General features: G+C 37.2%; 1 protein-coding gene across 1 annotated transcript; it reads left to right on the forward strand.

Moving 5' to 3' along the window:
• Positions 1-17,584: 17,584 nt before the first annotated feature.
• LOC133852525 (aluminum-activated malate transporter 12-like) lies at positions 17,585-18,672 on the forward strand. Its single transcript, XM_062289293.1, has 3 exons — positions 17,585-17,894; positions 18,004-18,144; positions 18,392-18,672. Exons 1-3 carry the CDS (start codon positions 17,585-17,587, stop codon positions 18,670-18,672), a joined length of 732 nt encoding a protein of 243 aa, XP_062145277.1.
• Positions 18,673-23,491: the final 4,819 nt, after the last annotated feature.

Raw genomic sequence — 23,491 nt, forward strand, 5'->3', positions numbered from 1 at the left:
AAACACGTGAATTAGATAAATGAACAATCAAAGACTCCTTTTCTTGCTTCACCTTTTTGAACTCTTTATTAGAGTTTTTAGAAGTTTTACTCAATTTATCAAAAACCTTAGAGAGCTCAATATCAGAATTCTCTTCAGATAATTGAGAAAAATTCATGATAAAAGGTGTTGAAAATTAAAATGACTTCTAATTTAAACAAGTGTGTGCGATAGTGTGCAACAAAATATCAAAATGCAGAAATAAATAAGACAGATATTTTGTTGACGAAGTGGAAACTCAGTTAAGAGAAAAACCACTTCGGGGCAGCCAAACCCAGGATATCCACTATTCAGAAGACAAGACTAGTTACAAAGCAGTAGCACTCACATACCCCTGATGCAATGGTCATACCTTGAACTCTAACGTGTAACCCAACACGATCGCCTCCCAACCAGGTCTCCTACCTGAAGGGGTCTTCAATGGAATCATTTACGTTAGGGTCAATCCCTAAGATAGACTTCAATTCAGCACTGCAACAGCAACGGCTTAAGAGAGACTAACTTAGCACAATCAACTATAAAATATAACTCTCTAAGCACTAAGGAATTCAATACCAAATTCTTGCAGTTCTCAAGCCTAGGGACCTCTATTTATAGGCTGCAGGTTCAAATGAGCGTCTGGCTTGAAATACGTAGGCGCCGTCCGAACGGTAGACATAAGGCTTCTGGACAGACAACTGTGCGATCGACTTTCCAAAATTTTGCTCAAATTCTTTCCTGATTTGAGCCGCATCCGGACGGTGTTGCCCTGTCTTTTAGACGGTCGCACTTTAACTACACGCAATTTCCATATCAAGGCTTCGCGCGTCCAAACCATAGGAATGATCATCTTGACGGTTGATCTGATGCACGCAATTTCTATATATGTAGCTCGCTCGTCCAGACCATGAAGGTTGGCGTCCGGACATCTTGATTTTGAATGCACGGCTTGCCTTATGGATGAGCGCGTCCGGATGGGAATCCACATCTTCTGGACTATTGCAGCGATCTTCCCATATCCATGTTTTGGAAAGAAATCCCATAGAAGATCGAACACTGAGTGGCGTCCGGACGTGCTGCAGAAACGTCCGGACGGATGAAAGCTGGAACAGTTCGAAGCTTCTCGACATAGAGGAAGGTCTGGACGGAAAGTTCTCGTCGTCCAGACAGATGATGCTTGGACAGTTGAGCATACAAATGGTATATCACGTCGTCCAGACGGTTGCAAGGGAACCGAAATGAACTGCCTTGAAATCTTCACAGAGTCTTCTTGAATAACATAACTGAAGAGTGGACTCTGGATAAAACAGTTTCCCTGTATAAAAGCATCATTACATAGAAGTGATTTTTTCCAACAAAATGTAGCCAATTACATACTAATAGGTGTTAACAAAAAATAGAAGTCACAAGAAGATAAGGATCACACTCAGGAAAAAAATCCTTTAAATGGAGTGTACCCGTTCTGATACCAATTAAAAAATAAATATGATTTCTAATTAACTCTATATGTGTGTGTGTGTGTGTGTAAATAGTGTGCAATAAAATATTAAATGCAGAATTTAAAGGAAACAAATATTTTGTTGACGAAGTGGAAACTCAATTAAGAGAAAAACCACTCCGGGGCAGCTAAACCCAGGATATCTACTAGTTAGAAGACAAAGCTAGTTACAAAGCAGTAGCACTGACATACCCTTGATGCAGTGGTCGTACCTTGAACTCTGACGTGTAACCCAACACGAACGCCTCCCAACCAGGTCTCCTACCTGAAGGGGTCTTCAATGGAATCCTTTACCTTAGGGCTCCTCCCTAAGATAGACTTCACAGCTGATCAAATCACAAACCGGCAACAGCTAAAGAGCTAGCAGATCTTCAATATCTTCCTAAACACCCACTCTAAGCTATAGAGAATTCAATACCGAATTCTGTACATAATACATGCCTAGAAACCTCTATTTATAGGCTATAGAAGACCTAAATCGAGTCTGAATTTATTTTCTCTAGGCAGCGTCAGGACAGTAGCTGAGAGCGTCAGGACAGCCAACTATGCAATAGGCTTTCCAAATTCACTGATATTCTTTCCTGAATAGGGCCGCGTCTGGACGGTGTTGCCCTACCGTTCGGACGGTGTTGCCTTGACGTCCGGACGGTTGCAATTCTTCTCCATGTCTTGCCTTATTAAGGATAGCATCTGGACGGTGTAGACCTGTCGTCCGGACAGTTGCAGTTATCTTCCCATATATGTGTCTGGGAAAGAAATCCTTTTACTTGTCAAACATTGAAAGGCGTCCGGACGGTATTGCCATGTCGTCCGGACGGATGCACTTGAACGCTGGATTCTTTTGGAATTCTGAAGAGCGTCTGGACGTGTTGCCATGACGTTTGGACGGATGCAACCTTGAATTGCTCGAAGCTTCTCGACACCGATGGAAGTCTGGACGGTATTGCCACCGCATCCGGACGGATGTTGCTTACTGATGAGCGTTCGGACGGTTGACATGGACGTCCGGACATATGCAAGGGATTCAACTTCTCTGTCTTGAAATCTGCACAGAATCTTCAACTTCTAAAATAGCCTTCTTCATACTTGTGACATTGAACTTGTCATAATAAGGATCTTTCCATCTTTAGAGAAATAAACTTTGATAAACTGAAGACTCGGGAAAATACGGTATCCCTGTTAAAGCAGCAACATTACATGATAGTGATTTTGTCAACAGAATGCAGCCAATAAAAAACTAACACCATGCAATGTGATATTGTAATTAGGCATTGCAGAAGCTTGAGTTGGGGATCCTAATTAATTTCAATGATATGTACATATATTGCTTACTAAAGATGATATTACGTTTTATGGTATTAATGTTATAAAACGTATTAATGTTATAATTTTTTATAAGAGTATTACTTGCTGATAAAAGAAAAGACGATATTTTACTTGTTTTTAAAGCATGAATAATATGTTTCACATGAGCCAAATGTTATGATAATATATGGTTTGTGAATACTTTCGATGATTTCACATGTGTTAAGAAATGTATTGAGAAATTTGTTAAAAGGAAATGATATTGAATGTTGCATGATTATAAAAGTAAAGTAAAGATAGTTTTATAGTAAGCATCTTGAACATGTGCATGGATGAGAAATTGAGAACAAGAAGTGGTTGAGAAACGGGTAACGAAAGATCATGTTACCAATGATGAAAGGACATAAATTACGGGGGTCAAAGAACTGTAATACCTAAATTACAGGGGTCAGAACTATAATACCTAAGCTACAATATTAGAACTATATGAGTCATTAAGTAAAAGGAATAAAGGAAAAAGGAGGAATCAATGGAATGACTGAAAGCATATATTTCATAGTTTGGTGTTAATGAGGATCTGGTAGCCTCATAAATTAACTACTGTGATTGAGGTCATGGGATGCTAGGCATATTTGGGTTAGACTATTGCTTTAGTCTATCTTTTGGTTGTACATCATTTTTGTTATGTACGTAGACAACTTTGATGTACGTGGCTTTGTGCCGCTTGTGACACTTTTGTCATGCTGATGTTATAAGTTATGTAAAAGGCACAATGTAAATGTTGAAAAATGTAGAAGTTTATTGTCAGCTCTACGTGTTGTGTGATTTTTATTGTATAAATGTTTTTGCTACGAGCTATAGAACGTTGATATAATGATTTTTTGTTTATGAGATGTTATGTATGTCATGTAATGAACAATATTGTAGTGATTTGGCCCTTTTTATAAAGGGGCAAAGTCCTAGTCGCCACATTTCACAGGTGAAAAAACTAACTGAGTAAGTCCATGACTTAATAAGTAAATTATCATGGAACTTGTCATGTGACGAGCGTTGTGTATCAAAATGTATTCTATCAACTTGATAATTGAGAAAGTAATGAATTTTTTAAAATTGATTAGTGTTGTTTCTATTATTATGCCAATAATGAAAATTTGTTGATTATGAGATAAGATAAGCATAATTATAGGGACAATACACAATATGAGTTAATGTAGACATCATGCAAGTAGGAATTTATACTTACATATACGTAGTTATAAATTTTATCCATATTGTCTATTCGAGCCCTTAACCCTTCTCGATAAGGTTGGTGTTGTGCCGTGGGACCTGTAGTTACCTCGGATGTTGTAGTGTACCGTCCATTACTAGTAGCCCGAGTAAGTCCGACCCTAGGTGGCCCACGCTACTAATGATGTTTGTCCATAGTGACCACAAATCCAACATGGTTGCACCAGTCACACTATAAACCATTGGATCAAAGGCTAAACATAAACATAAATTTATTGACCACAAGGACAAGCCCTCATACATATGTGTCCGCCATCCGTACATGACGATCCACACTTATATGTTCTTTTATCACAAGTCATTTAATAAGAAAATATTCGTTTTGATACAGTTATAAACATTTGTTAGAAACATTAAGCTCATAACATAATCTCTTAATCAAAGTGATAATTTAAAGGATGTCTAGTTTAACAACATATCGCATGGTAAAGCATTTAACTGTTCCATAAGTATTTACTTACCTCGGATGATCATCCTTATTCTCAGGCATCTTAACCTCCACGTCACTGCAATACATACCCTAATATTAGACATGCGGTACACTAAAACCCTAACCATACAAGTAAAACCCCAATCATGCATTAAGCATCCTTATAATTGGCTACTACCTTCATTGATCATTCGTCCTCGAGGGTCGATCGTTCAGCCTCAGGGGTGGAACGTTCTATGATTGCCAGATATAACAAACCACTTAGTAATTCTTCCTAAGCTATTTCTCAAACTCAATCGCCAACCCTAACAGTCCTAGAGGGTCTAATAATCACTAACAATAGGCCATAACATGTTAAACACGACCATGGTTCCATTAATATTGACAAAATTAACATAGAAGTTCTAACCCTTTTTCGAAATCCTTAATCCTTTATTAACAAACTGAAATAAATGTATAAAACGTAGTGCGACGTATATTTAAGTACTATTTATAGTAAATAAATTGGATTTTTAAATCTAACTCTCCCTCGCATGGATTTATCCTTCCTCTAAGTAAAATTACTATCTTTGTTTAAGCATATTAGGATATAAGATAAACAGTAGGAGAAATCATATTTAAAACGAATAAAGAGGTTGGATTTAGCCTCTTGCCACAACGAAAAGAGCCCTTCCAAGCTTTGAGGAGCAAACCACCAAAGAAACCCTCTCTCACTCTCTAGGGTTTGGTTTGAGAAGATGGGGTGAAATGGGACCTAGGGTTTGTCCTAGGTCCTTAAATAGGACTCCATGCAAGCTTAGAACAAAGCTTTAAAATATTCCAAATATGTCATCATCGATCGTTCAAAGTTGGATCTCGAATGTTTGAGGACAACTGGCTTCGATCATTTGAAGTTGGATCTTTAACGTTCGATGACAGCTGACTTAGATCAGTCAAATTTGGACTTTGAACGTTCGATGGCAACATAATTCTTTTGAATATTTGTACGTTTAATTACAAGGAACTTTTTTCTCAAATGAGTTAATTTTCAAATATATTATTAAAATATTTAAAAGCTCCCGGGTTTGGATAAATCCATTTTTATCATTATTAAAACTGTCACATGTTGAGGCAGGGTGTTACAGAAATGATCTCCGAGACCATGGTACATGCGCTTTGATAGCTTTATGGTCGGACATGGTTACTCTAGAAATAGCTATGACAACTGTGTGTACTACAAACAATTTTCAGACAGTTTGTTTGTCTATTTGTTGCTAGAAGCAAATTAGCAATTAACAAATTGAATCTTAGTTGGTTGATGAGTTTGAAATGTAGGATTAATGTGTTGCGAAGAAAATCCTAGGGATGGAGATTCACTGGGATAGAAAAGTAGGAAAGTTGTACTTGTTGTAGAAAAAGCACATTGAGCATGTACTTCAACACTTTGATATGAAGAATTCTAAACCAGTGAGTACTGCACTTGCTACTCATTTCATACTTTCAGTAGTGTTAACTACAGAGTGAGGAGGTGGAGCAGTTCATGTCGCGCGTTTCTTACTCTAGTACAATTGGGAGCATCATGTATGCTATGGTGTGCACTTGTCCATATATTTCATTGGCAATCAGTGTTGTGGTCATTACATGGCCAATCCTCTAGTGAATTCGATACTCTGGTATTTACGGGGCACTATAGATGTTGATTTAGTCTATGGCAGAGGTAGTGGTATCGGTTCCAATATCATTGGGTACGTCAATTTAGATTATACTGGTGATCTGGACAAGATGATCATCTCTGACAAGTTTTGTTTTTACTCTCTCAAGGTGAGCCTTTATTTGGAAGGCAACATATATGACAGCAGTAGAGGTAGTAAGAGAAGCAATTTGGCCAGTTGGCCATCTGGGTTGGCAGTAGGATGATACTATTGTATTTTTTGATAGCCTGAGCGCAATACGTTTGACCAAAAATAAAATGTATCATTAGAGGACCAAACTCATTGATGTCAGATATCATTTTATTGGGGAGGTTTTGACACAAGGCGATATCACAATAAAAAAAATTGTCATGGTAGAAATCCAGTGAATATGTTGACTAAACTAGTTATATTCCTCACGTTCAAGCATTGCCTGGACTTGATTGTTGTTTGCAGCTTATGATTATCCCTAGACCATAGGGGTGTTGGAGGAGACGTCAAGAGGAGATTTGCGTTATGGACTTGGGTGAAATTCAAGTCAATGTGAAAAATTTTGACCTTTCTTTCTCAAGTCAGATGGTCGGCTAACATGTTTTTCTTTATCTTTTACGAGTTTAATCGATCAAATTCGTTTACGGGGCACTATAGATGTTGATTTAGTCTATGGCAGAGGTAGTGGTATCGGTTCCAATATCATTGGGTACGTCAATTTAGATTATACTGGTGATCTGGACAAGATGATCATCTCTGACAAGTTTTGTTTTTACTCTCTCAAGGTGAGCCTTTATTTGGAAGGCAACATATATGACAGCAGTAGAGGTAGTAAGAGAAGCAATTTGGCCAGTTGGCCATCTGGGTTGGCAGTAGGATGATACTATTGTATTTTTTGATAGCCTGAGCGCAATACGTTTGACCAAAAATAAAATGTATCATTAGAGGACCAAACTCATTGATGTCAGATATCATTTTATTGGAGAGGTTTTGACACAAGGCGATATCACAATAAAAAAAATTGTCATGGTAGAAATCCAGTGAATATGTTGACTAAACTAGTTATATTCCTCACGTTCAAGCATTGCCTGGACTTGATTGTTGTTTGCAGCTTATGATTATCCCTAGACCATAGGGGTGTTGGAGGAGACGTCAAGAGGAGATTTGCGTTATGGACTTGGGTGAAATTCAAGTCAATGTGAAAAATTTTGACCTTTCTTTCTCAAGTCAGATGGTCGGCTAACATGTTTTTCTTTATCTTTTACGAGTTTAATCGATCAAATTCGTTTCCTACTTCAATTTGGTTTCAATTTTGTAGTCGTCTCTTTCTCATACTCAAGGGAGGAGGGAAGGGGGTTGAGAGGGGTCATATGCCCCCCTTCACCTCCTAAAATTTTCCCCTACTTTCAGTAAAAATCACCTAAATGCTTTGGTTGCCCTCCCTTAACCACTCGTCAGAGGCAAATTGCACTCACCCACTAATCAGTCATCAGACATGAGAGGAAAACGATTTAGGAATCAACGTCTTGATTTTTTTTTTTTTTTTTTTCCAGATCAGTTTCATGCTTTTAGGTTAGATAAAAGGTAGAAGACGACCTTTTAATATTTCTTCAAAACGCGCCGATTCATTTTTTTTGTTAGTTGATTAAAACACTCGTTTTTAACTTTAGTGTGAGACTTGGAAGTTGCAAATGCTCCGTTTTAAAAAGCCTGCCAAGTTTTTTTTTTTTTTTTTTTCCTTAACGCATCAAATATGTTTTTTTTTTTTTAAAAAAAAAAAAAAAATAACGCGTCAAATATGTGAATGTTAAAAATGCTTCATGGCCAACTTGGTTGAGAACTTGAGACCAAAGTCAACAATAAGTCAATGACGAAACCGAAACCAACTTAAATTTAGAGATCAAAGTAGTTAGTTTTATTGGCTACATTCTGTTGACAAAATCACTACCATATAAGTGTACTGTTGAAACAGGGATGCCGTATTTATTTAGAGTCTTCAGAATATTCAGAGATTATTTCCCCAACATAGAAAGCCTTAATATGACAAGTTCAGTGTCACAAATATCAAGAAAGGAAATTTCTGGAAGTCAAGGAAGATTCTGACGCACTTACAGCTCAGCATAGGCGGTTCCCTTGTGAAAAATAATATGGCCTTCTAATTTTAACAAGTGTGTGTGAACAGTGTGTAACAAAATATCAAAAATGCGGAATTAAAGGAGATAGATATTTTGTTGACGAAGTGGAAACTCGATTAAGAGAAAAACCACTTCGGGGCAGCCAAACCCAGGATATCCACTATTCAGAAGACAAAGCTAGATACAAAGCAGCAACACTCACATACCCCTGATGCAGTGGTCGTACCTTGCTCTCTAACGTGTAACCCAACACGAACGCCTCCCAACCAGGTCTCCTACCTGAAGGGGTCTTCAATGGAATCCTTTACCTTAGGGCCAACCCCTAAGATAGACTTCACAACTGATCAAATCACACACTGGCAAAGCTAGAGAGTTAGCAGATCTTCAATATCTCCCTAAACCCTTTATTCACCACTGAATTCTGTGTTGAAAGCATGCCTAGAACCCCTTATTTATAGGCTTTAAAAAGCACTAAATCGGGTAAAAAATGGAGTCTGAGGCACGCGCGTCCGGACGGGAGCCAAGACCGTTCGAACGGGCAACTTTTGAAAACAATTCCAGAATTTTCTGCAGGGCCATCCAAACGGGCAAATGTTTTCATCCGGACGGGGTCCGTCCGGACAATAGTAACGGCCATCCGGACCATTAATCTACAGAAAATTTTGTTAGCTTTCCAAGGACACCGATTTCATCCCAATCCGATATTTGAGTAAAACGTTATGACCAAAATACTAGAGAGTGTACGGACGGCTTGACCGAGCGTCCGGACGGTCAACTGCAACCGCCTTTTCAACATAGCGCTGAAAGCTTTCCATAACAAGGCCGCGTCCGGACGGTGTTGCCCTAGCATCCGGACGGTTGCACTTCGCCTGCACGTAATTACCATAATAAGGCTTTGAGCGTCCGGATCCTAAAGGCTGACGTCCGAACAGTTGAACTGGTGCACGCAATTTCCATTTATGAAGCTTGATCGTCCAGACCATGAAGACTGCCGTCCGGATGGTTGAACTTTGTATGCACGTCTTGCCTTATAGAGAACATCGTCCGCACGGGATCACACATCGTCCAGACAGTAGCAGTAGTCTTCCCATAACTGTGTCTTGAGGCAGAACCCCTAATACTTGTCAAACACTGAATGGCGTCCGGACGGTATAACCACGTCGTCCAGACGGATGCGCTGGAACACTGGGGTCTTCTCGAACTCTGAAGAGCATCCGGATGATTTGCCATTACGTCCGGACGGAGGCAATCTTTAACTGTTTGAAGCTTCTAGACACTGATGGGCGTCCGGACGGAAAGATCTCGTCGTCCGGACGGATGTTGCTGACTGATGAGTATCTGGACGGAATACCACGTCGTCCGGACGGCTGACATGGAACTGAAATATGCTTCCTTGAAAACTTCACAGAATCTTCTTGAAGAACATAGCTGAAGAGTAGACTCTGGATAAAACAACATCCCTGTGAAAGCAGCAACATTACAGAGAAGTGATTTTGTCCAACAGAATGCAGCCAACACAAAAACTAACACCTTGTTACCGTCCGGATGGCCCAAACGAGAGTCTGGATGCCCACCAGTGTTCGAAGAAGTGTCCGAACACCTAAGCAGACACCAACCACAAGGAACTCATGTTCGCACAGATGTCCAGACAGCCTAGCGGACACCATCTCCCAAACAGCACTTGGTCGCACAGCTGTGAAAAGTGAAGAAAACATGAAACCATCCGGACGCTAGGGCGAAGCCATCCGGACTCGAAGACTGAAGATTTATGAAGAAACGTGTGAGACCGCGTGAAAAGAAGTAGGTTGCTACTTGTCGTCCGGACGCGTACTGTCTTAGTCCGAACTTCGCCCAGAGAAGTTTGAATCAAAGTTGTATTAGGTTTTCTAAAGCCTATATATAGAGGTCTCTAAGCATGTATTCTTTAAGAATTCAATACTGAATTCCATTGTGCTAAGAGAGGGTGTTTAGGCAAAGATTGTGAGATCAGCTAGCTCTCTTAGAGTTTTATTTGTGTTATTTGATCAACCCATTGAAGTCTTGTTTAGGGAGGAGCCCTAAGCTAAAGGAGTCCATTAAAAATTCCTTTAGGTAGGAGACCTGGTTGGGAGGCGTTCACGCATAGGTACGTGTTAGAGTTAAAGGTATGACTACTGCATCAGAGGTATGTGAGTACGAGTGCTTTGTAACTAGCTTTATCTTCTGAATAGTGAATTTCCTGGGTTTGGCTGCCCCAGAGTGGTTTTTCTCTTTATAAGAGTTTCATTTCGTCAACAAAATATTTGTCTCTTTTAAATTCCGCATTTAATATTTTGTTGCACAATTGATCACATACACACTTAAATTAGGAGTCCAATTATATTTTTCAATAGTCACCAATGAAAGCTTTTTTTTTTTCTTTTTTTTTTCTAAGGAACCAATGAGAACTTGAAATCTACGTTGATAAATGAGATGACACCCAAAAAAGAAACCTCAAGTATTTATTGAGTTACAATTTGTAAATTGGGATTTCTCTAAGAGTAATTCTAAAAGAAAGACTTGTGTTCTTTCAAAATTAATATGCCTTTTAAAACTACTATCGCATCAAAATCTAATAATCATCTTTCACAAATTCAATGTTGATTTTAAAAGTCACATCAATTTTAAGAAAATATAAGGAAGACACAAGTCTTCCTTCTATCATTACTCTTCCTTTAAAGTGCGAAACAAATTCAACTTTTATACCACTAGAGCCATGAAATTGTCGTTCTTTTTCAGTAGTTTTTTTAGTTAGTCAAATTTTTCTTCATCAAATTGTTCAACAATTTAGATGAATTGTTTAGGTATTTTTGCTGAAAGCTTGAGAAGTGTATAGTGAAAAGACTACCTAGAACATAGCAAAAAATTAACACTTTTTTTAATAGGAGATCAATTAATGAATGATTGTTTGGTTATGTATATAGATAATGATATATTCAAGATTATCAGTAATGAAGAAATTATGCAGCGGTTTCAAAATATGAAGATTCATTGAAGACAACTGAATAAATTAACGCTATAAATATTTTTAATTAATTTTTATTTAACTTTATTTTTTAATCTTGACCCCTCTGAATTAAAATCCTGGCTCCGCTATTGCTCATACTTGACTTGCAATTGGAGTATTTCAACCAAATTAAGGTCTTGCAAAATCAAAGCCGCACAATGTGAATTAGGTGTGAAAAAAATAGACAGCATGAGGCTTTCGAGAGAGAAAAGCTTCACTTTTGTCATTTTTTAAGGTGCATACGACATTTAGAGAAAAATAGAAGTTTCCTTTTTTGTTAGTTTTCTCTTTTGTGTGAAAGTGAGATTTGGGTGTATTGGGGCTTTGGTTTTGAGTCGTTTTCTCTTTACAACTCTTTGTACTCTATCTTTTGATAGAGAATTTGCTACTGGTCGTCTTCGCCTTTGAATGTATGCTCGTTAAGTCAAACCACGTTAAATCTTGGCATCCTTTGTGATTATGTTATTTTATTTTGTATTGTTTCTACCTCTTTGGGATCCTAAAAATTAGGAAAAACTTCACTTAACCCACCTAAACTTTCATTGCTTTTGCATCCATTCCATCAAGTTAAAAATACTCTCAATTTGGTGTATTCAAGTTTAACAAATTTGCAATGATACTCTTCCCTTTAGGGTTTGGGTTAAATCATAGGGTTAAATACCTTATTGGTACCTGAGTTTTCAGCGTTTTTAAATTTAGTACCTGAGTTTTCATTTGTTTCATAGGAGGTACCTAAGTTTAGGAGTAAAAACCACTTTGGTGCTTCTGTTTCATTTTTCGTCCAAATATTAACGGTATGCCACTTGTCAATCACTGAGGTTGATACGTGGCATTATATAAAAAATTAAAAAATTAATTAAAAATAATAAAATAATAATTTAAAAAAAAAAGAAAAAAAAATATTTGAAAAAAAGAAGAGGGGTGGTTGAGCCACCCCCCTTGGCCACCATGGGGGTGGCCAAATATTTGGCCACGTGTCAGCAGTTGACACGTGGCAGCCCATTAATATTTGGACGGAAAATGTAACAGAAGTATCAAAGTAATATTTATCCCTAAACTCAATCAGATACTACCTATGAAACAAATGAAAAATCAGATATTAAATTTAAAAAAGCTGAAAACTCAAGTACCATAAGGTATTTAACCCTTGGCCTAAATCATATGGAAAATGGGTGAAATGAACTTTATACCCTATAAAATTTATAAAATTATAAATTTTTACCTTTATTTATTTTTTTATTTTTTAAAAAACAAAAAAAAAATGCACCGTGAGTATAACGAGACCCAACATGTGTCACAAGACCCACTAGGGGTATTTCGAAATGTTCAAGGCCTCCGTTAGAGTTTAACAGAAAATCATATCTGAATGGTGACATTACAAATTTTTAAAAGTTAAATAGATTAAATTAAGAGTTTTTGAACTTTAGGGGGTGATGGCGAAATTGATGAAAGTTCAAGGAATTAAGTAAAGTTTTCCCTAAAAAAATTTGGGTTAAATACTTCTATGGTCCCTGAGTTTTAGCAACTTTATTTTTTAGTCCCTGAGTTTTAATTCGCATCACAGATGATACATCAGTTTTGGGAAATGACCAAATTAGTACCTCGGTTAACTTCTCCGTCCAAAAACTAACGGTCCGCCACGTGTCAACCTCAGAAGTTGACACGTGGCACTATATAAAAAAATTAAAATTAAAAATAAAAAATCTTTAAAAATTAATTAAAAAATTAAAAAAAATTGAAAAAATTAAAAAAAAAGGGGGTGGCTTAGCCACCCCCTTGGGCACCATGGGGGTGGCCGGTCACCCCCATTTTGGCCAGGGAGGTGGTCGGCCACCCCCTGGATAGAAAAAAAAAAAAAAAAAAAAATTCGGAAAGATCGGTTTTGCCCTTGGGGGTGGCCGAACCACCCCCAAGGGCCACGGGGGTGGTTCGGCCACCCCCAAGGGCAAAACCGATCTTCCTGAATTTTTTTTTTTTTTTTTTTTTCTGTCCAGGGGGTGGCCGAACCACCCCCATGGGGTGGTTTGGCCACCCCAGACCGGCCGGCCACCTCCCTGGCCAAAATGGGGGTGGCCGGCCACCCCCATGGTGGCCAAGAGCCACTCCCTTTTTTTTTTTTTTTTCTTTTTTTTTTAATTTTTTAATTTTTTTTTAATTTTTTAATTAATTTTTAAAGATTTTTTATTTTTATTTTTAATTTTTTTATATAGTGCCACGTGTCAACTTCTGAGGTTGACACGTAGCGGACCGTTAGTTTTTGGACGGAGAAGTTAACCGAGGTACTAATTTGGTCATTTTCCAAAACTGATGTATCATCTGTGATGCGAATTAAAACTCAGGGACTAAAAAATAAAGTTGCCAAAATCAGGGACTAAAAAAGTATTTAACCCAAAAAAATTTTATCAGACCACATTACAATTGGACATCTACAGCTCTAATCAGATAACTTATACCTCACTTTGGCTAGATCTTTCTTAGCCAGATGTGAAATAATAGAATCGAGCTTAATATCTTTAAAGTAACAAAACATTTTCAGATTGAAGCAAATGCATGAATCATGATAATGAAAATGCATACTCATCTAGCAGGCCGAAGCATCTTATCTTAGGTTCTTAACTTCTTAGCCAGATGTGAAATAATAGATAAATCAAGCTTAATATCTTTAAAGTAACAAAACGTTTCCAGATTGCTGTAATGCATGATAATGAAAATATGCATCCTCATCTATATATCAGGCCGAAGCATCTTATCTTGGGTTCTTATCATTTGAATGAGAAAGATGGTAAAATGTGAACCCAATGACCCTTCCATGAAAGAGATGGGGACTTTTAGTGCATTGGTGAATATGTTACTTAAAGCCAAGATATGTACCTTTCAATGGGTAGGTTTTTGTCAATTATAAAGCCCCCAGCAGCTGACTCTGTACGTGGCTCTAGTATTGTAGGGAACATTGCAAGCACACAGAATTCAAAAGTCCACAGCACTAACAAAAGTTCCCACGAGATCAAAGTTAATCATATATATAATTTTCTGATGACTTTTTGAAAGGGAATGATTATGTAGACACCATCAAGGCATCAACAACGCGTGGATGTTTACTGATCACCAGTGCCCCTAAAGGCCAAAGGCCGCACGTAAGCTTAAGGGTACATGTACCTTAAGCTTGCATGCGTACGAAAATTGTACATGTACCTTAAGTTTGCATGCGTACGAAAATTTTCGTACGCATTTGAGAGAAAAACTATTGCATATTCATCCAAAAAAAAAAAAAAAAACTATTGCATGCTTTTCTTAAATTTATAAACAAACCAATATGCATTCCACGTGCCTTCTGAGCAGTTGAAGCTCTTCGATCTTTAATTGTCAGCATCGAGAGAATTTAGACCCATCAGTCTCATAAGGCAAATCATTCTCTTAAATATTGCTCAGAAAAAAAGAATAAAAGACATCATTTTCTTATTCTTTTTCTCCTTTCTGGTACAAGAAAAGAATTCCAACTTTTGGTAATGTTGATAAAGGTAATTAAGGGCCTAATTAATTAAGGTATTACTGAAGTTGCAGCGATCGAAGAAGCAAAATGTATTAAAGCCAAGAAAGAGATGTCCGAGGATACTAAACCGTGTTTGTTAAGCGATAGATCCATTTACCAGAAAATATAAGTATTTTCTAATCACCAAAACATTAATTTGGACATCAGAAAGCAAACTTTCTTGGGATCAAAATGTGCTACCTAGCGGTTCTCAAACTAAATTAGGTTGTCTAACTAACTATTACTATGTTTTCTTTATTCTAGGTTTACTAATTTAGATCTTAATTAAGGAGTTATTGGACTCCTATATATATATATAATATTGGAAGCTCCCATGATATTGGACTCGTGTATATATATATATATATATATACACATATATATAATATTGGAAGCTCCCATGATATTGGACTCGTATATCTATATATATATAATATTGGAAGCTACCATGAATCATGATATTGGACTCGAGTATATATATATATATGATCACGTACTAGACAAAAGATATGTACGTACGTAGCACAATCGGACATAGCCCACTATTGGCCGGCGGTGTTGTCATTTTCTTATAATTAATCGTGATCTCTTTTAAAGGAAGCAAAATGTATTCAAGCCAAGAAAGAGATGTCCGAGGGATCACGTACTACCAAATTAAAGACATGTAGCACAATTCGACATAGCCCACTATTGGCCGGAGTTGATGTCACCTTCGTGTATAATAATATGTACGTAGCACAATCGACATATATAATAATTAATTAATATCGCTTCCTTTGACTCATTTCTTGAACCATGCACATTTAAAATCAACAAACCCTTATTGAAGGTGTCGCTCCGATACATAAATTAGCTTATATGAGAAAATAATGCTCAATGCACAATAATTCAATCTATGTTTATACTTTGGGTATGTGTCTATTTATAGGTAAAGATGTGGAAATCAACTTGAATTAGGTTTCCTGCTCCTTCTTGATCCAGGAGTATAATCAGAGTTCTTCTTGGACTTTGATCCTTTAGTAGACATATAATCTGATCTGATCCCGAAAAATTCAGGATCGGATTGGACTAGGAGTCCTATCCCGAATTTACCAAGAATAGGACTACATATCAAACTGGACTTGGACTAAGAGTCGTATCCCGATTCCGCCGGGGATAGGAGACTGCTGATTAGATTGTGACTTCTACTTCAATTCAACTTGGAGTAGAGTCAGGAGTCCAAATCCGGATTTCTTGAGATAATTGATACCTGATTTCCCAGGACAAGCTTGTCTCAGGCCTTGACTGAAAGAGCTGACTCTTGGTCCTGGGTTGTCTACATTTTCGAGACCCAATCTGGATTTACCTCCTGTCACGTATTCTCGGGAATAGCTGTTTAGTGTCTCACTCCCAGGATAGGACTCTCTGGTGCTGCTGTCTTGGCTGCTTAATGTCTATCTCTTGGGATAGGACTTTCCGAAAGTCCTGCTATCTTCTCCTTGGGTCAGTACTGACCTGAAGGCCCATGATTCTTTTGATCGGCCAGTCTGAGTAGAATTATTCCCAACAATTATTTAAGAAGGAAATAAATCCTACAAGAAAATAGAATAATGAAGAATATAAAGTGGTAATCTAGATTTGATTACAATCAATCCTAAATGAAAAATATTCTTATAAGAAACTAAACCGATGTAATATGAAATAGTAAACACACGCGAGATAATGAGTTCATTTCGCAATGCGTTTTAAGTTTTTATCTTATCTTTTTTTTTTCTTTTTTTTTTTAAAAAAAGGTATTAATCAAGCATTCAAAACATAAAATACTAACGAAACATTCATTCCGATCTTATGAACTGTGCAGTACGTAGGACATGACAATATACAGAACAACGTACTATTTCTGCAACCACTAAAAATAATGGAAAAGATTGCGAAAATTAATTAGACTAGTAGTGTTGGAGCTGAATATGGGTTCTCCACTGGGAATATAGACAGCAGCCTCAAAAGTATAGTAGTGGGATTATCCGAAAGCCCCCATCTCCATGAAGTAGCTAGCTACTCGAACGGCATTATAGTACAACAACACCTCTCGATCAGCCAATGTCACGACGCATAGAGAGGTGTTGCTAAAAGATCGACCATTCTCCACAAAATATTAATGTATGCGAAGGTACCGTCGTGCCGTGCAAGCGTGTTTCACTAAGTTCAAATTAACCATGGTGTTTGGTAAAGATTGTTGAGTTGAATTTTTTTTTTTGAGTTATAATAAGAACTAAAAAGAGAGATTGATGTGATATAAACTAAAAATAATTTGTATGAAAAAGTAAAAAAAATTTATATTGTAGTGAATTTTTTATTTGAATAATAATAAAAAATTATTTCTATAATATAAAAAGTGAAAAAAAATTCTAACGTTTTAAAGTTGATAATGTTTTAGAAAATTGAAAATAAAAGAGGAGAATTGGTTGTTTGTTGCCAAATAAAGGAGGATATTATAGTACTACAACACCTCTCTATCAGCTTATGTCGTGCTAATTGCTAAGTTCAAACTAACGTGTCCCCATTGCGTTTAATGCATAAACTACATGCGTCTCCTTTGCATGTCCTTCTTTTGCTCTTCAACTTTTGACGTCATGGGTGCCTGTGCGTGTCTATATACACTATATATGTACATATATACATATGGTTCCTCTCCAAGAGAGAAGTATTCAGTAGCAATGGCGTCAATTGCAATATCTATTCCAGATGGAGAGGGAGTACGTGCTCTTCAAGAGAAAAAGAAGTACTTTCAGTTTTCTCATCTTCCCATTATTTCTTATCTAAAAGATTCTCTTCCTCCCATTGTTGCCTATCTTAGAGAGAAGAAAACTAAGCAAGACTTGAGAAAACTGATTCACAGTGTCAAGGTTGGAACTGCCCTCGTCTTGGTTTCACTTCTCTACCTACTGGATCCTCTTTTCGGCCATGTTGGAGAAAATGCCATGTGGGCTATCATGACTGTTGCTGTCATCTTTGAGTTCTTCGCTGGTTTGTTTACCACATTCTTAATCTGCTCGCTGGTTTGTCAAAGATCGAACAAGAAAATGTTTGAGCTCTCCAAATCTCCATTTTGCTGACTCTTCTAATTTGTGGGCAGGTGCTACACTAAGCAAGGGCTTGAACCGTGGAATCGGAACCATTTTAGGAGGCGGACTCGGGTGTTTAGCGGCAGCTTTAGCTCAACAAGTCGGTGGAATCGGCAACGCCATTGTTGTTGGTGCTTCTGTTTTCATTTTTTGTAAGAGTTTGCATTGCAGCTAAAGAATTTTAGTAAAATTGCATGAAATGAACAATGTGCATGGGAGTAGAGGGTTCTGATATATATGCAACTAATATCAAACAATAGCCTGTAGCATAGCTAGCTCTTAATTATATATAATATTATATAATATCACGCAATAGCCTGTAGCCTAGCTAGCTCTTAATCAAGCCAATTATATTTCATTAAAGAAGATACTAATTCTCATAAATCATGAAAATTTCAGCTGCAGCTGCCACGTATGTACGATTGATTCCGAGGATTAAGAAGAAATATGACTACGGGGCCCTCATATTCATCCTCACCTTCAATCTGGTAGTGGTGTCTGGTATACGCGCTGAAGAGGTAGTTACATTAGCGCGTGAACGTCTCTCAACAATCGCCATGGGCTTCGCCATCTGTATTTTCATAAGCTTGCTTGTTTTCCCGATATGGGCAAGCGATGAACTTCACGACTCTATGGCCTCTAAATTCGAAGACCTCGCAAGCTCTGTTGAAGGTAATTAAGCTTCTTTAATTATCTTCTAATATATTCTCAATAAAACAGAAAGGAGTTAGGAGTATTCATCAAACAACGACTTATGTTGTTTTTGTTTGTTATAGGATGCCTGGAGGAATACTTTGGTTTAATGAGCAAAAAGGAAAACCAGCCCACTGCAAATTTTAGTAGCTGCAAATCCATCCTAAACTCCAAGGCAAAGGATGAGTCACTGGTATAATATCTCTTCTAGATCTTGACTCCATTTATATATAAGACAACATTAGCATGAAATGATAAGCTATAAATAATTATCTAATCATTTAAATGTAAATGCAACGACTCACCCAACAACACAATATTATCTGCTTTTGGCTCATTTGAACTAAACTTCTCAAAAGATCACTCATTCTTGTATTACTCTTTAACTTTAAAACGTGTTATGTCACGAAGAATGAATATATATATAGATAAGCACGTTCTCATTCTTGCACCCAAACGAAGTGGGACGTTGCACTAGCTAAAACACTCTGAAAATACAATATTATTAAAACAAATTTTTTTAACATCAAATAAGACAATAAGGGTGTGATCTTCAACTTGACCTTGTTCCCAATTCTATTTTGCTTTCTCATCAAATTAAACATCTCGACTGATAATTACTTTGTTGTTCTCCAAATTGTATAGCCTATAGCCATTTGACATTGAGCTATAGCCAACAAATATGCACTTCTCACTTGTCTCATTCAGCTTGTATTTTTTCTCCTTTGAAATTTGAGCATAACAAATATAACCAAATACTTTAAGATGCTTGATTGATGACTTTCTTCCACTCCAAGCTTCAAATAGTGTTTTACCCCGAGGTCTTTAGTTTCTTCAATAGCAGCCGCCATAGGATCAAATTTTCTCAATAATTCTATTATAAGTCATATCTTTTCCATAAGCTTTCATTTGATTTACCAATTCCAAAAATCTAGTGGAATAATCTTTCAAACTTTCAGTTTCTTTCATTCTCATATTTTCAAAATCTCATCTTAGAGTTTGTTGTTTAATGGCTCTTATCTTTTTATCTCCTTGAAATTCTTCTTGTAGAATATCCTAAGCCTCCTTAGCTCTTGTTGCTCCCATAATCCTTGGGAAAATAGTTTCTAAGACTCCCCTTTGAATCATTCCTAGAGCTCCAACATCTTTGCTTTTGTTCTTCTTCAATTCCTTTTTGTTGAGCTTCAGTCAAACTTGATATAGATTCAGGTGTTTGATATCCTAATTCTACCATGTCCCACAAATTTATAGAGACAAATAAGGTTTTCATCTTTATACATCAAAAATCATAGTTCTCACCTGAAAAAATTGGAACTTGAACACTGCTCCAACTCAAATTGCTTGTGCTGGCCATGACTTTTCCTTCAACATATTTTCTGCTTTTTCTTCAAATTTCTACTGTAAACTATTCTTTGGACCAAACTCTGATACCAAATATGTTGGCCGGTTGTTTCCAGCAGAACACATTTCAAGGGCAATAGATTATACAATGAAAACACAATATAATAAGGGAAAAAGTTGCTGCAGAATTTCTGCAGAGAAGTGAGCAAACCAGAGGAGAGTAACAGAGCAAAAAATAGGGGAGAAGAAGAGAAATTTTCTGTACTTCATCTCTATTTCTTTTCTCAGTTCTTTCTTTTTTTCTTCTTCCTTTTTTTACACCTTCTCCAGCAGCTTCTCCATCTCCATACAAAACAAAGAGAGCCATTTTATAAACATGTTTCTAGAAGGCTATGTGGATACACAGCACACACACATTTTCACCTACTACAAACCAAGGTTTAACGAAACACAACCATGGTAAAAAAAAAAAAAAAAACTAGTCACATTAATTGGTAACACATGCTTATACACTTATACTGTGTTAATTTCAGGCAAATTTTGCAAAATGGGAACCATGGCATGGAAAACTTGGGTTTTCCTACCCTAGGGAAAAATATCTACAGATTGGAGAGCAACTTAGAGAGGTAGCAGCAACCATCCTTTCACTGAAAGGTTCTCTTCAATCCCCTAAACAGGTACACATAATCATCATCTATATATATTTGCTCTTATTACGGCCATTTGACTATTACATGCAATAACTTTTGTTTTACTTCAAACTTTTAAAAGTTGATAAAAAAAAAAAATTGATTGGCTAATTTATTTCTTTTGAATTATGTCATTAGCCCCCAACGACTCTGAAGCAGTCATTTAAAGCAACATGTGAAGCAGTTGGATCGTTACTTGCAGCGACTCTAGGGGAGCTTGGAGAGAGTATGTTGAAAATGAGAAGATGCAATGCAGAGGCTTCGATAGTGCCAAAGTTGAAGGCAATGAGAGTAGAGCTAAACTCGGTTATGTCACCTTCGAAGATAGGACCCATAGAGAATGGTGGACTTGCAGTGGCAACCTTTGTGTTCATATTGATGGAGATGGTGGAAAAGGTGGAGGAACTGGCAAAGGAGGTTGAAGAACTTGGAAAGCTTGCTAATTTCTGTTACGTACCCCCACCCCTAGCAGTTGTGATAGACGTTGCATGACTATAGAGGAACCCGAAGACCTAGTTGTAATCCAAGAATAAGACACTACAAAAATTGAAGTAATTTGTGATCAATGTTTAGTGGCCTTTCAGGGTGCCTGAAAGGCCACTAAACATTAGTGACATATGATTAGTGGCCTTTTTAGAAGGCCACAAATCAGTCAGTCAGTATTTCTGACTTTGTGGCGTGTCAGACAGACACGCCACTAATTATGGTATTTTTTTTAAAAAAAAACATAAAAATCCTGCAATCCAAAACCTGTAATCCGAAATTTTGTATTGGTTTTCTACAATTCTATTAATCCATAATCAACACAATTACAACAATTTGAATTTTTATCAACAATCACAACTACAAAAAAAAATTATTCCAAAAGTTTCACTAAACATATATATATGACATAGATTCATAATACTCAAACTAAAACTTACAACAAACAAAATATACAGTATTATCAATCTTTGTCCTAAATTAATACCAAAAGTCATTCCAAAAGTTTCAATAAAAATATGTCATAAATTCATAACAATCAAAACAAAGGTTTCAATAAACAAAATATATAATCAATCTTTGTCATAGATTGATAACAAAACCGGAATAAAAAAAGGCAAGTACATATTTGCCAACTAAAATAAACCTAAATGTTACCCAATATCAATTGTCAGCAAGATTTTCATGATCGGGTAACTGCATAGCATTTTCCGTAGGATCTGCGAATGATAAAACAAATATAGTATGTTAGCAAACAATATGATCAAATTATATAAAGTCCTAAGCATTTAACAAAGTGTGAACTTAAATAGACGTAATCATACCACGAAAAAAAAAATTCATTAATTATTACTTGATCTGCTATCAACAGATGATACATTCATATGATGTGCAGAATTTTTGTCTGACACTATGTTATCATGAGAGACTCCAGGCACGGATACTGATTGGCGCCACAATGACTCCATTTGGCTAAAATGGGACATAATCTGAGATTGTGCTGCCAACACCTCATCCATTTGTGACTTGTGTCGTGCCCGCTCACCCTCAAGTACTCTCTCGATCTCAGAAGCTTGTCTTGCCAGCTCAGCCTTGAGTGCTCTCTCCATCTTAGAAGCGTGTCGTGCCCGCTCAACCTCGAGTGCTCTCTCCATCTCAGAAGCAAACATTTCTTGCGGAAAGACGGCGTGCCCTTGATTTTGTGAATGCGGCTGTGATGGTGTATGGTAAGAGCGTATGGACCCTCGCACAGGCCAAATATTTGGCCCAACTTGCCTAACTCTGCCGGCATACTCCGGCTTGTTGCCAAGAGCCTGGGCATACGCATCGTCATGTCTCCAACATACCGTTCCTTGCGTTACGCTTGACGAATCGGCAGAGTCGGTTGGCATTAGCATCACCATCCTTTCCTGCATGTAGTATTAAATGTTGGTGCGTCAAACTAATGTGCATCATAAATAAATAATCACACATATAAGTAAAACAATATATGAAAGGTGAATAACATACACATCTCTCTTTTACTATATCATTTGGATAGCTTCCATCCTTCTTCGTGTGAGTTTTTATGTACGCTTGTGCTCGCGTAGGAGGAGTGCCATCCTTGACAATCTACCAAAAGAATAAAACATTATAACACATGTTTATATATATAAAATGTTTACATTTATATGTATGGAATAAATTGGTGCACATACTTATTCGTGTGACAACCTCGCATAGCTTTTGGTCCCCGTGCAATGAGGAGTAGTTTGCAATGCTCGTAATTGCTTCATATGGTCAACATACTCCTACACAATTAACATTCTTATTATGTAAACACTAACACAACTGAATGAAATTAATGAAACTACACAAAATAGTAATATAATTCATGACTTACCTGATATTCTTCGTCAAACCATTTATTCAACAACGCATCCACGTCCTCGGGGCGGTAGTTGGAGAGTCTTCTTGCCCCTACTCTTGCTCGTACCGTCTCAGGAGTATCGCCCCTGAATTTCATCCTCGTCCAAATGAATTTCATCCTTCCACTTAGATTCTTCACAGACGATGCATGATTCTAATTCTTGATTGTTCTTCCAGAATAACATACAATCATTACGACATGCAGGAATCTTCTCATAACCTAGCCCTATGTCACTAAGAAATTTTTTCGCCTCATATGTATTAGCTGGCAAAGTGTCATCACATGCAGGCAGCAACTGGATGATGAACTCAAGGAAATCCGAGAAAATCTTGGTGCTAAGTCCGCCAACGCATTTCAAGTTGTACAAATGTACAGTAGCACTCA

This window comes from Alnus glutinosa, chromosome 12 (assembly GCF_958979055.1).
Source record: "Alnus glutinosa chromosome 12, dhAlnGlut1.1, whole genome shotgun sequence".
Taxonomy (NCBI): Eukaryota; Viridiplantae; Streptophyta; class Magnoliopsida; order Fagales; family Betulaceae; genus Alnus; species Alnus glutinosa.